General features: G+C 44.8%; 1 protein-coding gene across 2 annotated transcripts; it reads left to right on the forward strand.

The window, feature by feature from the left end:
* The first annotated feature begins 391 nt into the window (after nucleotides 1-391).
* On the forward strand, nucleotides 392-13888 carry LOC124147893 (interferon alpha-inducible protein 27-like protein 2A). Of its 2 annotated transcripts, none has more exons than XM_046518736.2 (2): nucleotides 392-527; nucleotides 13452-13888. In XM_046518736.2, the coding sequence occupies exons 1-2, from the start codon at nucleotides 430-432 to the stop codon at nucleotides 13735-13737; spliced, it is 384 nt and encodes a 127-aa protein (XP_046374692.1). In that variant the 5' UTR covers nucleotides 392-429; the 3' UTR covers nucleotides 13738-13888. The 2 variants fall into 2 exon arrangements, with proteins under 2 accessions (XP_046374692.1, XP_046374691.1); XM_046518735.1 differs by having other exon boundaries at nucleotides 415-563.
* Nucleotides 13889-14460: the final 572 nt, after the last annotated feature.

A 14460-nucleotide genomic window follows, 5' to 3' on the forward strand; every position in this document is an offset into this window, starting at 1 on the left:
CCCGACTCGAAGTCTTACGTAGGCTGGTTTTAAACTCGAATATGATATCGTGCATGGACACGTGTCTGCTATTAGGTTTTGATACGCAAGACAATCTCTTCTATATATTTGATTTATTGATCTGTCAGTTTCTTTTTGGCACATGTCTGATGTTATCTTTTATATTTTTTAGACGACCCACATTCAACCTACTTTCAACTCATTGGTGAGTATTGATTTTCACGTTCACAGTTTAGCTGCACTCTGCCGTGTATGTGGCAAAAATGCTTTACCGTACGGGTCCGACAAATACTTATTTGACGATCAGTTCCAAGAACCTTTTGGAATTACATTGGCCGATGACCATCCCGGTATCCATACCAGCTTGGTGTGTAAGGCGCATAAACTTCTCTTCAACAGAGCAACACAAGCAGCAAAACCATATCGGACATGCACGAAGATTGTCCGGTATGTCCGGGGATTATAAGCTCACATAAGCCCGTGACGTCACAGGCAAGCCGAAAAGAGGTGTTGGATCGTAAAGACGTGTACGTTTCCCCAAGACCGAAAAGGGGTGTTGGACCGTAAGGACGTGCAATTTTCCCTAAGACGGAAAAGCAGTGTTGGATCGTGAGCTTTGTCTTTGTCCGAGAGAGCAAAAGCGGCCACTAGGCTCTATATCTAATTTGCAATGGAGGTCCTTGGTTACCGAAATACGTGCAATTGACAAATCTGGGGCGGTTGCGAAATTTCTGATTTTGACTCCAGAAATGCGACTAAATCTGAATTTTTCCGAAATAATTACACCACAACTCTTAATTTTCGCTTGCTTTCAGACGAATATGTTCCTATTATCGGTCGTGATATAAACATTTTTACATTCATCACAATTTCCCCTTTCGCTTGGTACTGTAGTGATTGGTGCTTCCACACTCGTACATTGGGTTACATCGGATTGGCCACCCGATGTTACTCGTATGTTTCCGGGTGTGATCGAGGCACGTGATCAACTTACCCGCCAAATCTGACAGGTGACAATCGACAGATTGAGACTAGACAGCCGACTGAACAGACAGAACCCACAGAAGCTAACACGATCTCGATCTCCCCTTCATCAAGCTTACGCTGTAAGGTAAGCACCTTTCCCTATCACTAGGCTTTCACAACAATGGCGCTGTGAACAGGATAAGCCTAATTGTGATATTTGTGACAAAAGTTAATATGTCACACGACAATGGGAAAGGACTGATGAATGGGTCACGTGATGTCCTTATATAGAGCAAAACTCGCAGTATGGAGCGTTTTGAGCTTTTTCATTGGCTATTAGAGTAATACCCCAATGCTCTTTAGTTTTTATATTTATCACTTTTCGGCCGTAAAAACATACTCGTAATGTTAAATGCACAGTAATATCAAAGGGTGTTTATGTATCCACTATCCATGTGTTTTGATCATGTCAACCGCTGGAAGCTGCATGCTTCTACACCCGAGGTATTACGTGTAAATTTCATGGTGTTGATTGCAGTGTTGCTTGTACCTAGCTGTCAATCATTGTCACTGGGTGCATGCATGGTAACGCTGTAACAACTACCATGGCTTTGCGTGTTTTGTTTTTAATATAAATTCTGTCAGCATATTTATATATGTGTAGTGTTAGCATCATTTATCCATTTATACTTTTATTATATGTATATAAATTTTGTATTCACATTAATGCACATTAAATAGTGGGTAAGTATTCTGCAGGTCTTTTCATTAATGCAGGGGTTTGCAGGTATGTATTCACTGTGCTTTATTGTTTATACAAGGTTTTAGGATGACACTTCTGCACTCAGTCATTCGCATGACTGACAGCGGTCAACTGTCACCTAAGCCTGGGGTATATATTTATGTATATTAGGTTTTTCAATTATTTATACAAGGTGTTAGGTTGACACTTCTGCGCTCACTCACTCTTGATAAGACTGACTGACAGCGGTCAACTGTCACCTAGACCTGGTGTGTTTATTGCATTTGTTTATTATTTATATCCATTTGGTAAGTGTGGTAGCTTTTGCAATTGTTTAGAATATTTATTTATTTGTCATTTTTATGGTCATGTTTATGCCATGCATGAAATGTGATTGTGTTATATTAGCATAGGTCAAACGTTAGATGGTGCAAGTATTTCACCCTAGTATGGCCAGGTTTCATTTCAGTTTGCGACACCCGCTGACCGTACAGATTATTTTGGGGTATGCCATCTGCTTTGTTCACTGCTGGTACAGTTCGGTTATCTTGCCTGCAGTGTTGTGTGTTCATCTGTAAGTCTGGTAGTGTTAGGTAAGGGTAGCTAATGCTTAGCAGCTGAGTAGTCGGTCCTCTGGGGGACGATATCGTTCACTTGGTTCTGGTTTGTGAAGCCTGTAAGTCAGGTTGCTGACAATATGCGTCCACTTTTATGCTCTGTCCTTCATACGAACGGCATCATTCTACTGGTCGCAGTCAGTATATTCGGCGACGTGGAGCATTCTTCACGATCAACTGGCGCTCTATCCTTCTTCAGATGATGGGCTTCGCAGTCGGCTGCCACTGCCTCACCCTATTAGCAACATGTAGCACAATGTTGTTTGGGTTGGTCTCAGTTCTCTACTGGTGGGGGTAGGGTTGATGGTGTATCTTGGGTTTTCTCTGCCGCCATGGTCTCTCTAGCCCAGGTGTAATCCGCCATGCAGGTTGCAGCTTCCATTCATCTATCCTTTGACATGTACATGATTTGTCATATCCATAATATTGACATCTCTTTACTTAGGTTAGTTTAATGTTATACAGCTACCATGTAGGTACCGAAAGGTCAGCTTCGTCTTACCTTAGGTTGTAGTACAAGAGCAAGAATACTTTAGGGAAGGCCCGGAGACTTTTGTTCCTTTCCCAATTGTATTCATTCCAAACATGGGTTTTTTATAACTTGTACTTTCTAATTAATCATTTAAGACAGGTTTATATCAATCTGTGCTCTGAGGAATAGGGATGAAACTGGCCCGGAAGATTGTTCAGCTCCGAGAAACCTTAGGCGTACTGACGGAGGAGGACATTCGTAATCTCCCCTCTATCAGAAACCCTGAACAGGCTCTAAGCACCATCTCCTTTGCCACTGGTACTCAAACTGCAGGCTCTTGGTCTCCCGGGATGGTGGGGCAACCTGCTTCTAGGCAAGCTGCACCATCCAAAACCAAAACACCTAAATCAGCATTTGGACAATTTACTCCAGCTACGGAAAGTACCTCGAGTAGGTTGTCGCAAATTAAAATGTTCCATCAAGCAGTTCCTAGCCCTGATATGGATGCTATCAACTCAAACCTAAAACAACTGGAACAAGCGGAGATCAACTTGCAGGCCAGGCGTAGAGGACTTACTCCACCAAGTCATAGTGCTCTCTATGGCCGGTGGCAGGCGGCCACTCACGATCTCAGCAGGGAGATGGAGGTTTTCTCTGAGGTTCTTGCCAACCTGGAAGCCAGTAGCCCTAAGGATCCTGGAACCAGCCATCTCGCTAAGGCACCCATGCCTAACCCTCATTCTGAGGTACAGGGTACGGAAGTGTTACGGCGGAGTTCTAGGACAAAGCCCAATACTGAGGAGATTGACCCTCGGGTCCTCCAAGGTGCTGAGGGGAATGTCCACCAGAGACAAGCTCTAACCCCTGGGCATAGGGAACGGAGGAGGACAGGCCAAACTCAATCTATGGCCCCTCAACCAATCCTAATTAACTCAGCCCAGGGGAATGATATGTGTGAAACCCCATCCACCCAACGGACCACTCCGTCCAGGTCTCGTTATCCCAAGCCTGCTCAAGATGACAGTCCGGGAGAGAAGGCATTGCAGTACAGGGGATACTTAGACTCAGAGGAGGAGGATACACTTCTGCTCAAGCAGAATGGGGGTGTCCCCATTTGGCCTCCAACCTCAAGCACCCCTGTTGGGCCTAGAGAGAACATATGGCAGAAAGATGGGACAGAACATGGTTTGTCCACATATGCCGAGGGGTACCCTAGGGTTAATCATGTCCAAAGGGATTACCAAGAATATGTGGATACGTATGGCCATTCATTTGGTAGCCGTCAATGTTCCCGTCCTCGTTGGTCCCAGATGCATGAAGAACAAGACCCTATGGATTATTATTCTGTACGGGATCATAACCAATGCCGGGTGGATGCTACACATCCTTGGGCCCGCATACCAGCCAATCGCGGGGAACTCCAGCCACTATGGGATCAATCTGGATTTTATAAAGAAGATCTGGCACATGCCCACAGAGATAGGCAAAGGGTGTGTAAGGATAGGACAGAAAGGATCAGGAGGGCTCCTCATCATCAACCAGCCGCCTGGAGAGAGCCAGAGGTAACTCTTCGGATAGCAACTCAGATGAGGTACGTCCACAGCTCATTCAGAGGAGACGTAAAGCAGTTGTTGAAAAACCAACAGCTCCACTACCACGGATGTTATCATATGATGGTAGTGCAAGATGGTCCTCCTTCTACATGAAATTTCAACGCTTCGCCCGATCTCAGGCCTGGAATGAGGAGGAGAAACTGGACAAGCTGTGTTACTGCCTTGCAGGGAAAGCAGCCAACTTCTTCGCCTTATTACTAGAGAGAGATCAATTCATCTCCTTTCAAAGAATGGTAAAGAAACTTGAAAGGCGGTTTGGGAAACGGTCTCCGGCTGAGACTGCCCAACTGCAGTTTCCGAATCTTCGTCAGACCTCAGACGAGTCATTGGAAGAATGGGCGGAGCGTGTACTCCAAGTAGCGATGGCTGCCTTTACAGATCTACCTGAAGACTTGTGGAACAACAAGTGGTGCGGAGATTCTGCCAAGGATGCGCAAACAAAGAAGCTGCCCACTATGTTTCCAACCTGGGACTTAGAACACTGGAAGCAGCTATGGATGCAGTCCAAAAGTACTTCCAGAATACCCAGGCAGTCTATGGTAGACCAGTCATTCGACGAGATGTGAGGCAATCGCACTTGGCCAATGAGTCTGAGGAAGAATACATGGTTGCCCAAATGACACCTCGGTCAAATTATACCCCTTCACAGGATAAGCGGCAAACTCCATCACAACCTGTAAGGTCGAATGTGGTGGAACGTTTGACCCGCCTGGAAGCTCGGGTTGAGGAGATGTCAGAAGATATCAAAAAGCTGATGGCTATCGTGAGTCGACGATTTAGAAGCCCCTCATCATCACCAACTAGATCGGGGGAGTGCATCAAATGTGGGAAAACAGGTCATTTCCGAAGGGATTGTCCAAACAATTACAATGAAGGTGGATATGGAGAGAAGAAAGTCACGTTCAGTGCTCATGAAAAGCAGGGGAGGGAAAGCAAAGCAAGACAAGACCCTAAGGAGGCTTTAAACACTTCCGGATCGAGCACAGAGGCCTAACCTCGATCCAATATGAAGAAGGCCACCCCCCTAAACTTCCTTTGTCACCACCCCCTCCATTGTCGCCACCCAATGGACATCATCCATCTCTGACAGCCCACACTCAGCCTACAGTTCTTGGGTCAACCAGTACTTCAGATGATGACAATATGTCAATTCCAGAAATCACAGTTAGGCAATTAAAAAGTGGATCCATGTTTCTGGTACCAGTCCAAATCCAAGACCAGCACACAACTACAGTGGTGGATACGGCGGCTGAGGTTACCATTATTTCGGACACTTTTTACAAAACATTCTCTCAGAAGCCTTAGAAGAAGCAGGACATCAAGTTGAGAACTGCCGGCAGGGACTTACATATGTCCTCATTTGTAACACAACCACTCCAGTTACAATTAGGGTCCAAAACCTATTCGATTCCTGTAGTAGTGGGCACAATCCAAGATGATGTTCTTCTGGGACTGGACTTTTTAGTTCCCCAAGGGACACATCTTGACTTGACTCAACAGTTACTACAGATTGGATCGGATACCATTGAAATGACTCTATTTGTAACTGGAGTGGTTGTGTTACAAATGAGGACATATGTAAGTCCCTGCTATCTTTCTCGTCCTTGCGGCATGCTCTAACCCATACACCTGTGTTGGCATTACCTACCAAGGAGGACCCCTTCATCCTGGATACAGATGCTTTGGACGAAGCCATAGGAGCAGAACTGATCCAAGTTCAAAATGGAGAAGAGAGAGTAGTTTGTTTTGGCAGTTTTGGCCTGACCGCCGATACTGCACAACCAGAAAAGAACTATTGGCAGTAATCAGATTTACAAGGCAGTTTCGACACTATCTGCTGGGACGGCGTTTTACTGTTAGGACTGATCACAGCAGTCTCCAATGGCTGTTAAACTTCCGGAATCCAAATGGCCAATTGGCCAGGTGGCTGGAAGAATTGAGCCAATATGACTTGATGGTGAAACATCGCCCAGGAAAACTGCATGCCAATGCGGACGGTCTATCACGTATTCCACAAGGAGGCCACTGCCACAACTACAAACCAGAAGTAATGTTGAAAAGTTTGCCATGTGGAGGATGCAAATATTGCACTCGGGCTCATGAAAATTGGAGTAGGTTCTTCAGGGATGTGGATGACACCATTCCTCTGGCCCATGTTGGGCGGGATTGCCTCTCCGATGATGACTCACTTGATGATTGTGGCCTGCCGGTCTCCTGTCTTGAAATACAATCCATTGGGGATTCGGGTTTCCAAATGAACACCACCCCAGTGGCCGTCAGACTTGTTGTGACTGATGACGGGCAGAAAGAACAATTTGGGTATTCATCCGAGGAAATATGCAATCAGCAGAGATCTGATCCAGACTTAACGATTATAATGGATTGGATTCAAACTGCTGAGGAGCCGAGTGAATCAAGTCTCTTCTTGGCCAGTCCCGCAGCTAAACACTATTGGTTGAACCGAACTCTATTTCGGATTGACAAGCAGGGATTGTTACGTGTTGATCCTTTCATAAAAGAAAAGACAACACGAGGCATGGCATCCCTGGTGGTCCCGAAATCATTACAGCAAGAAGTGCTAAGGTTGAATCATGATGTCATGGCTGTGGCACATCTGAGAATGGAAAAAACAATCTATAGAGTTAAAACCCGTTTCTACTGGCATGGTACAAGATATCAAGTTGTATGTAAGCACATGTTCAACATGTAGCCGAAACAAAGGACCTGTACGACATGCCCGGTCACCAATGATCAACTTGCATTCAGGGGCACCCATGGAAAGAGTTCATCTTGATTTCATTGGCCCCTTGCCCAAAAGCAAGTTGGGTAATCAATACATCTTGATGATGGTTGACCAGTTCACCAAATGGGTGGAGTGCATAGCTTTGCCTACCCAAACGGCTGAGGTGACAGCCAAAGCTGCCGTAGATGTTTTTTTCTCTAGATTTGGTTGCCCTTTCCAAGTATTTACAGATCAAGGAAGAAACTTCGAGAGCAAATTGTTCACTGAACTTTGCACCCTACTACAGATACATAAAACCAGGACAACACCATATCGTCCCTCTGCTAATGGACAAGTGGAGCGATTTAATCGCACCCTCCTGCAAGCCATTCGTTGCCACATAGATGCAAATCAATCCAGGTGGGATGAATTTTTACCACAACTGGCAGGAGCATTGAGGTCTGCAGTTAATCGGCAAACGGGATATACCGCCAACATGCTGATGCTTGGTAGGGAAATCAATCAACCTGCAGAGCTAGTCTTCAGCGCCACGCAGGAGGAATCTCCATCCTTGAACCCTGACACATATGTGCATCAGCTAGCCTCAGCTCTTGGTGAGGTACATCGCCTTGCCCGTAATAAATTGCAAACTACCCAGCTCCAAATGAAGAGGGATTACGATTTGAGGATTTTGTCCCGAAAGTTTGAAGAGGGAGAGATGGTGTATATACTGGACACTGCCTCCATACAAGGAAAGTGCAAGAAGTTGTCTCCATCCTGGAAAGGACCCGGGATAATCACTACTAGGATTTCCAATACACTATATGAAGTCCGGACAAGGAAGACAACATCAGTACATCACCATGATCGCCTCAAGCCTTGTCAAGATTGCGTAATTCCAAGTTGGATCCAGAGGTTATCTAAGACAAAGAGTACTTCTGATACTCAAGAGGATCTCAACTTGGAGTGGCTCTTCAAGAAGCAAACAAATTATTGTATCTGTAATAAACCCGATGATGGACGATTAATGATAGGCTGTGACTGATGTGACCAATGGTTTCATGGAGCCTGCGTTGGAATCACCAAGAGAACAGCAAACACTCTGGATGAATACATCTGTCCTCACTGCACCACAGGAAAGGACAGAGTATCCTAGAGGGAAAACTCTAATGTTTCAGAAAAATGGTATTCCAAAGACGAGGACGCTCCAGCGAACGCCATGGAGCAAGGAGCAGGAATGCATCGACTTCCTACTGGGCTGGAGACTTGTTATCTACGTCTTCGGGCTCCCAGACCAGCCTAGGAGCTCCAACATCTCCCGGAAGAAGGTCCCCTGCCCCTCATCATGAACGATCAATGTCAGATCAACCAGAGGTATCCCTGGGACATGTACCAGACCTATCCCAGACATCCAAGGATAGTGGATACCAGCTCCAGGCCGCACACTCCCGGAAAAGAAGCCCTGAGGATCACATCAAATCTTCCAGGAAGCGAGCCTGTCAGAGCCCGGATAGACGGCAGGTGGCCTCTGTCGTCTATCTTCCTGTTGCCAGCTGGGAGCGAAAAGTCAAACCACGCCCGTCTTACCGACAATCACGCCGGCAATCACCCAGGCGATCACCCCAGCGTCAGGTGTCTGTATACTATAACACTGCAAGACACAGGCAGCACTCCTCCCCTGTAAGACGAGCCGCTCCCAGAAAGGAACGGCGCTCCTCACCCCAGCGACATGTCTCTCCAAGACGGGAACGAAGACCTTCGCCCCATAGGCATATCCCAAGACGGGAAGTTCCCAGGCAGGAGCGACATGTCTCCCCCAGACGGGATCGACGCCCTATGTCAAGGAGGCAAGCCCCAGAGCCAAGGCACCAGGCTTCTCCCTAAGGACAGGTCAGGTCAATCAACCAAGGGCTGAGCGTCTCTGTCGTTAACAAGGCCGCCCCGAAAATAGCAGCTCGGTTCCAGAGTAGTCATCCTCATGGAATGGGATCGAGCTGTCCAATACGGACGTGCGGTAAAAGAACCAGGACGCTGCGCCACCATGCCTACGGAGCTCACCTCCCACCATGTTTCCGTGACTCCGTACCAGCGTCACAAGAAACGGCAGTTGACATGATATCGGCCATAGAAGACCTTGCCCGGCAGATCTTGGGAGCAGGAGCTACCTGGACGGAATTACACCAGTTCGTCCTAAGGAATAGCCTTGTTCCCAAAGACATACCCCTAAGAGGAAGCTGCTACGGGCATATTAAAGAGTTGTGTAACATCAAAGGATGGCCGTTACCATTGGATTCTGTCAACCTTTCGCCGGATAGCCCTGCCTGTCTAATACATTGGAGGATCTTGGTAGCCCTTCTGGATGTCACCTCGGATGGAGTCTGAAACCATTTCAGGAACTTCGGGAACCTTCTGCCACTGCCAGGACTATCGCCATCTGTGCAAGCCACTCAAACAGCAGAGCTTCCCGGAACGTCCACTCGACCAACTCCATCCTCAGCGCCGCCGAATCCAGAGAGACTTCCCAGGGGTTTTGACACCCATTTCCACTCAGATAGGATGCGCAGCAGACTCCATCTGGACGCTGCCACACCCCTGGAAGAGGTCCTGGACAAGGCCGGCCAGCCAAAAGAGGTAACCATCAACCTTCAGAAGGCGCTACAGATCTTTTGCGATCCACCAACCTGGCCCCAACAACCAACTTTCCATCAGTTTCCAACCAAAGAATGTGCAGGCCATGGACCCCGACCAACTCGACAAGTTAAGGCATCTACTATCATCCCAGGATGTAATCGCCTTTGGGGAAATTGGCCTGGACTTTACTGTGGGAAACTGGGAACGGCAAGGGCAAGTCCTAGGGCAGCTCTTCAAGCTGGCACCATCAACCAAGCCAATCATCCTCCACCTCAGGGGCACTACCGCAGACACTTATCAACAGGCTCCACTACAGGAATGCCTACAAATTGCCAAGGCTGCTGGAGTACCGTCCACCCAGAGATTCCATCTCCATTGTTTCTCTGGGTCATTTAAAGAAGTGGCACTGTGAACCAAGCACTTCCCTGAGACGTGGTTTGGATACACTGGGATGGTGGCCAGCTTTGATGACCAACAACTATCAGCGTTGCGGTTCCTTAATGCCAAGCGCTTCCTTTTGGAGACTGATGCCCCATATCTGTGGCCTCGCCCAGGTCGCCTAGGAGTTAACAGCCCAAGACTACTAGGTGAAGTTGCAGCTATGGTGGCCGCTGCCCGACAGAGTACCACAGCCAACATCCTGGAGCGTGCTTATGTCAACGCAAGGCAGCTCTACAGAGTATAATTATTCACGCCAGATGAATGGGATTTCTGAATCTGACTTGGTCAGGACTGGAACTGAGTCCACCGATCCGGTCTAGATTCTAGGATTCTCATAGAAACATTGTCCTAATCTGACTTGGTCAGGACTGGAACTGAGTCCACCGATCCGGTCTAGATTCTAGGATTCTCATAGCAGCTTTGTCGTCTATTTAAGTTACGTGAACCAACTCGGTTGCCACCAACAATCTGGTTGGGGATTTTCTTATTTAAGGCGTATAACTAATCTTAACCATGAGTTACGCGAACTGTCTCGGTTGATAGCACAAAACTGCTGCCCAACCCTGCAGGGATTTTCTCATGTTTTGGCGAGGTCACCTGTTAGATCCTTCATTTCCTCCTGAGACCACAAGGGGGGGCAAGTCCAGAAAAGAGGGAGGAATGTAGTGATTGGTGCTTCCACACTCGTACATTGGGTTACATCGGATTGGCCACCCGATGTTACTCGTATGTTTCCGGGTGTGATCGAGGCACGTGATCAACTTACCCGCCAAATCTGACAGGTGACAATCGACAGATTGAGACTAGACAGCCGACTGAACAGACAGAACCCACAGAAGCTAACACAATCTCGATCTCCCCTTCATCAAGCTTACGCTGTAAGGTAAGCACCTTTCCCTATCACTAGGCTTTCACAACAGTACCAAAGTTATTTAGTACGATCGGTAGTTATTTTTGTATTATTTTTGGCGCAAACCCATATTTTAATCATATATTTTAAGTTGAATTGCCATATAGCAGATGACATAAGCTACATTTTGTCTGTGATTATCATCCGCATATATCTTTTAAAAAATTCTACAAAGTGTCTATTTTTTATTGAATAATTTCGTAAGATCCGTACATATTATTTTTTACCATTGTTTTCGCCATTTCTTCGTATGTTTTACATATCTATTAATGAACTTTGTTTCAGTTAGGCTTCTATCACATATCGCACTGAAGAAAACTACATATTTTGACGATGATTTGTATTTGTTATCATCTGTAGATTTTATCTTTATAAATCATGACTACATTTAATCTATTTTTTATTTTATGCCGTGTAAATATTGATTATGAACTATATGATCTTGGCCTCTAAACACAATCATAATAATGTAAATTTGATGAAGGTACGACTTACTTACACAACAATCAAAACATCATACAAAAATAAAAATCTGTTATATGCAATATTTGTATCATGAAATTATCATTTGTTTTGTAAATGCCAAGAAACATGAAGGATTATATCAGCAGTCGAGATAGTTCTAGATAACAAGGTCGAAGGTGACACTGCGTAAAATAAGAAGATGATCTATTGTCCTTTTCTATGATAAATACATCTTTATATGTCAGTGTTTGGGATGTTTTGTTTTGATAGTAATAGTTGCATGCCTCGTTCCAGGTTAGAGTTTAAAGTTTGTTTTTGATTGATCAGATATAAATAGAAAACCACGATGAAACAATTTAGAAAACTACAAACGTAACTACAGGTTACGATATATTAGTATATATCTGGTACCATGCTTGTTGAAGCTATACTGTTATCAATGGTTATACGTGAAATACCTAATTATTTGTGTGATGAAATATCAAACTAATCGGGTAATATTAAATAACGATTGTAAAATTATAATCGTCCTCTTTGCTTTGGAATTTAAGAGTAGCCTCCCTTTGAAAAAAACATATCTCGCTCCGGCAAACCCCATTCTCACCACTAGCCCCAAACAGGCATTAACCAATAACATTTGATTACTTGCGAAACGTATTGTTGGACACATCGAAATTTCATTTAACAACGCTCGTAGTTTAATGTGTATTTTAATTCATTGGAACTATTAGCATTATAAAATAGTAGCAAATTTACATGAAACAAAGCTATTAATATGGCGTCATTTCTTTCTGGCTAATAGTAAGGCATTTTCACCATCCGGTGGCCATGCATTTTTGCAAGTAAATCTAGCCTGGATTTATTTATTATATTATATGAAGATAATCTGGAGATATATTTTATGAACAGCAGGAACAAGGTGATCTGTTACAAGTGTCTTCCTTGCGTCTGGATGAGTTATATTCACACTTCCTGAGATCCTGTGCAATTTACCGGATCGTAGTTTTATGTGGCGTTCGTAGTAGATTTGGTATATTTGTTTATTTTTCATAGTAGGACAATTGTAGCATAAAATGAGATATATTAACTGATTTTTAAACAAATAGAATAAGTTATAAAATACTTTTGATTTCGGATCGGCTAAGGGGCGTCCTTTTATTGGATTGTCCAAAGACGTCAAAACATCTTGATTGTCGCAAGTCGTAGTCGGAGAAATCTTGACTAAGGGAATTAACTCTGGCACTGGATATTATGTTATATTGTTTACGTGGTTACCAGAATTGTCAGTCGTGAATGTCTGCGCCAAAAAGTGTTTATAACTTGGACACAGTTAAGATCCCCACCGTATAACCGCATGTACAATTGCTGAGTTTAATGAGAGGAATGCACATATGCTACCTGGACTTGCCCTTCTGTTCATCTGTCCGGCATTCCTGGGCCAACTTGCACAAAACGATCTTAGCGCTAAGACTATCGTAAGCCTATGTTAAAGTATGGGAGTTAAGATCATCTTAGCACTAAGATCGCTTTGTGCAAGTGGGCCCTGAACCTTGACCATAACATGCAAACCGATGATATATGTCTTATATGGGTGATTTTGTCCACCCTATTGGAATAGTGGTCTAATGCATTGTAATTCTATGTGAGGATTTGTGTCCCTCAAGGTCCACTGAATGTTGGTTCAAGTCCTATGTTCTCCCTGATATTGATCCTCGTTTTGACGGCACCATACTTATGTTTGATGGTTTCGCAAGAATGAAATGCTCCTAGATCAAATCTCTCAGGATGGAGTCTTCTTTGGGATTCCTTTGAAAACCAACCGACCAGAACAAAACAAAATATATACTTCTAATGTCGTTTATCATCTTTCAGGTGTTCCATAATGCCGTCAATGAAGGATGTGGCGATACCGACCGTTGTCGGCTTGGGCGCTTTCCTGGCTGCACCCTATGTGCTGTCTGCTATAGGGTTTACTTCAGCAGGCATAGCTGCTGGGTCAGTGGGAACTAAGGCTATGTCTTTCGCCTGGACAACCGGATGGGGAGTAGGTGCTGTGTCATCTCTGCAATCTGCAGGGGCTGCTGGGATAGGTCTGGCAAGCAAGGCGCTGATTGGAGGGACTGCAGCTGTGTGTGCAAACAAAGCAAGAGGCAACTGATGACTTGAAGTCATTGTGGTCATATGTTTGTGAAATAAAGGAGACAAACACATTCCACTAGTTTTTGACTGTTCTGTCCTCTATGGCCATGTAATACTTGTAATGATTTTGAAAATTATGTATCACCTGAATTAAATTTACATTAAGTAGACTTTGGATTTTTTTTAAAACCACCATCATTAGATTGTCTGGTTCAGATTTGATTTATTTTCAGACCACAGTCAAATAGCTAGAATATTGCTTAGTGCAGTATTAAGCAACAAAGCACCAACAAAATAACATGATTTTATTATGTTTATTGTTGCTGCTATTCAGTCACCAGCCATCTTCCCGAGGCAAGGGTGTTAATTGACTACAAAAGTCCAGTTTCCACCCTTGACGAAGTTGGCAGGAATTTCCAGGCTCAATTGTAGCGCCACAAGCGGCTATTACGATTTCCAAGTAGCTCCTACCGACCAATCAGATTCCATCTCTCATATCACATGCATTTGCTCAACAAAATGGCGGCGCCCAGTCAAGAGGATCCGATCGATAATTATGATCACGATCAATAGACTAAACACATGATATGAAAAGCTTGCAGTCGAGGGAAATCTGCAGGATGAAATCCACATTGTTTACACACCGGGTGTCTAGATCGTTTCGTGATTTTTATTGGACTATGCATAGACTCGTTAGTCCAGCCGAACTGTAAATCTCCAGCCTAGTTCGACAAGGGTGGAA

The sequence above is a fragment of the Haliotis rufescens genome, unplaced genomic scaffold, assembly GCF_023055435.1.
Source record: "Haliotis rufescens isolate VD_foot unplaced genomic scaffold, xgHalRufe1.0.p SCAF_1, whole genome shotgun sequence".
Classification (NCBI taxonomy): Eukaryota; Metazoa; Mollusca; class Gastropoda; order Lepetellida; family Haliotidae; genus Haliotis; species Haliotis rufescens.

What these genes read in the sequence shown, in the direction of transcription:
- LOC124147893 (XM_046518735.1), top strand. Translation starts at nt 430, where the DNA reads ATGCACGAAGATTGTCCGGTATGTCCGGGGATTATAAGCTCACATAAG. An exon ending in CCGAAAAGGGGTGTTGGACC is followed by an intron (nt 564 to 13,451) that starts GTAAGGACGTGC and finishes ATCATCTTTCAG; the next exon opens with GTGTTCCATAATGCCGTCAA.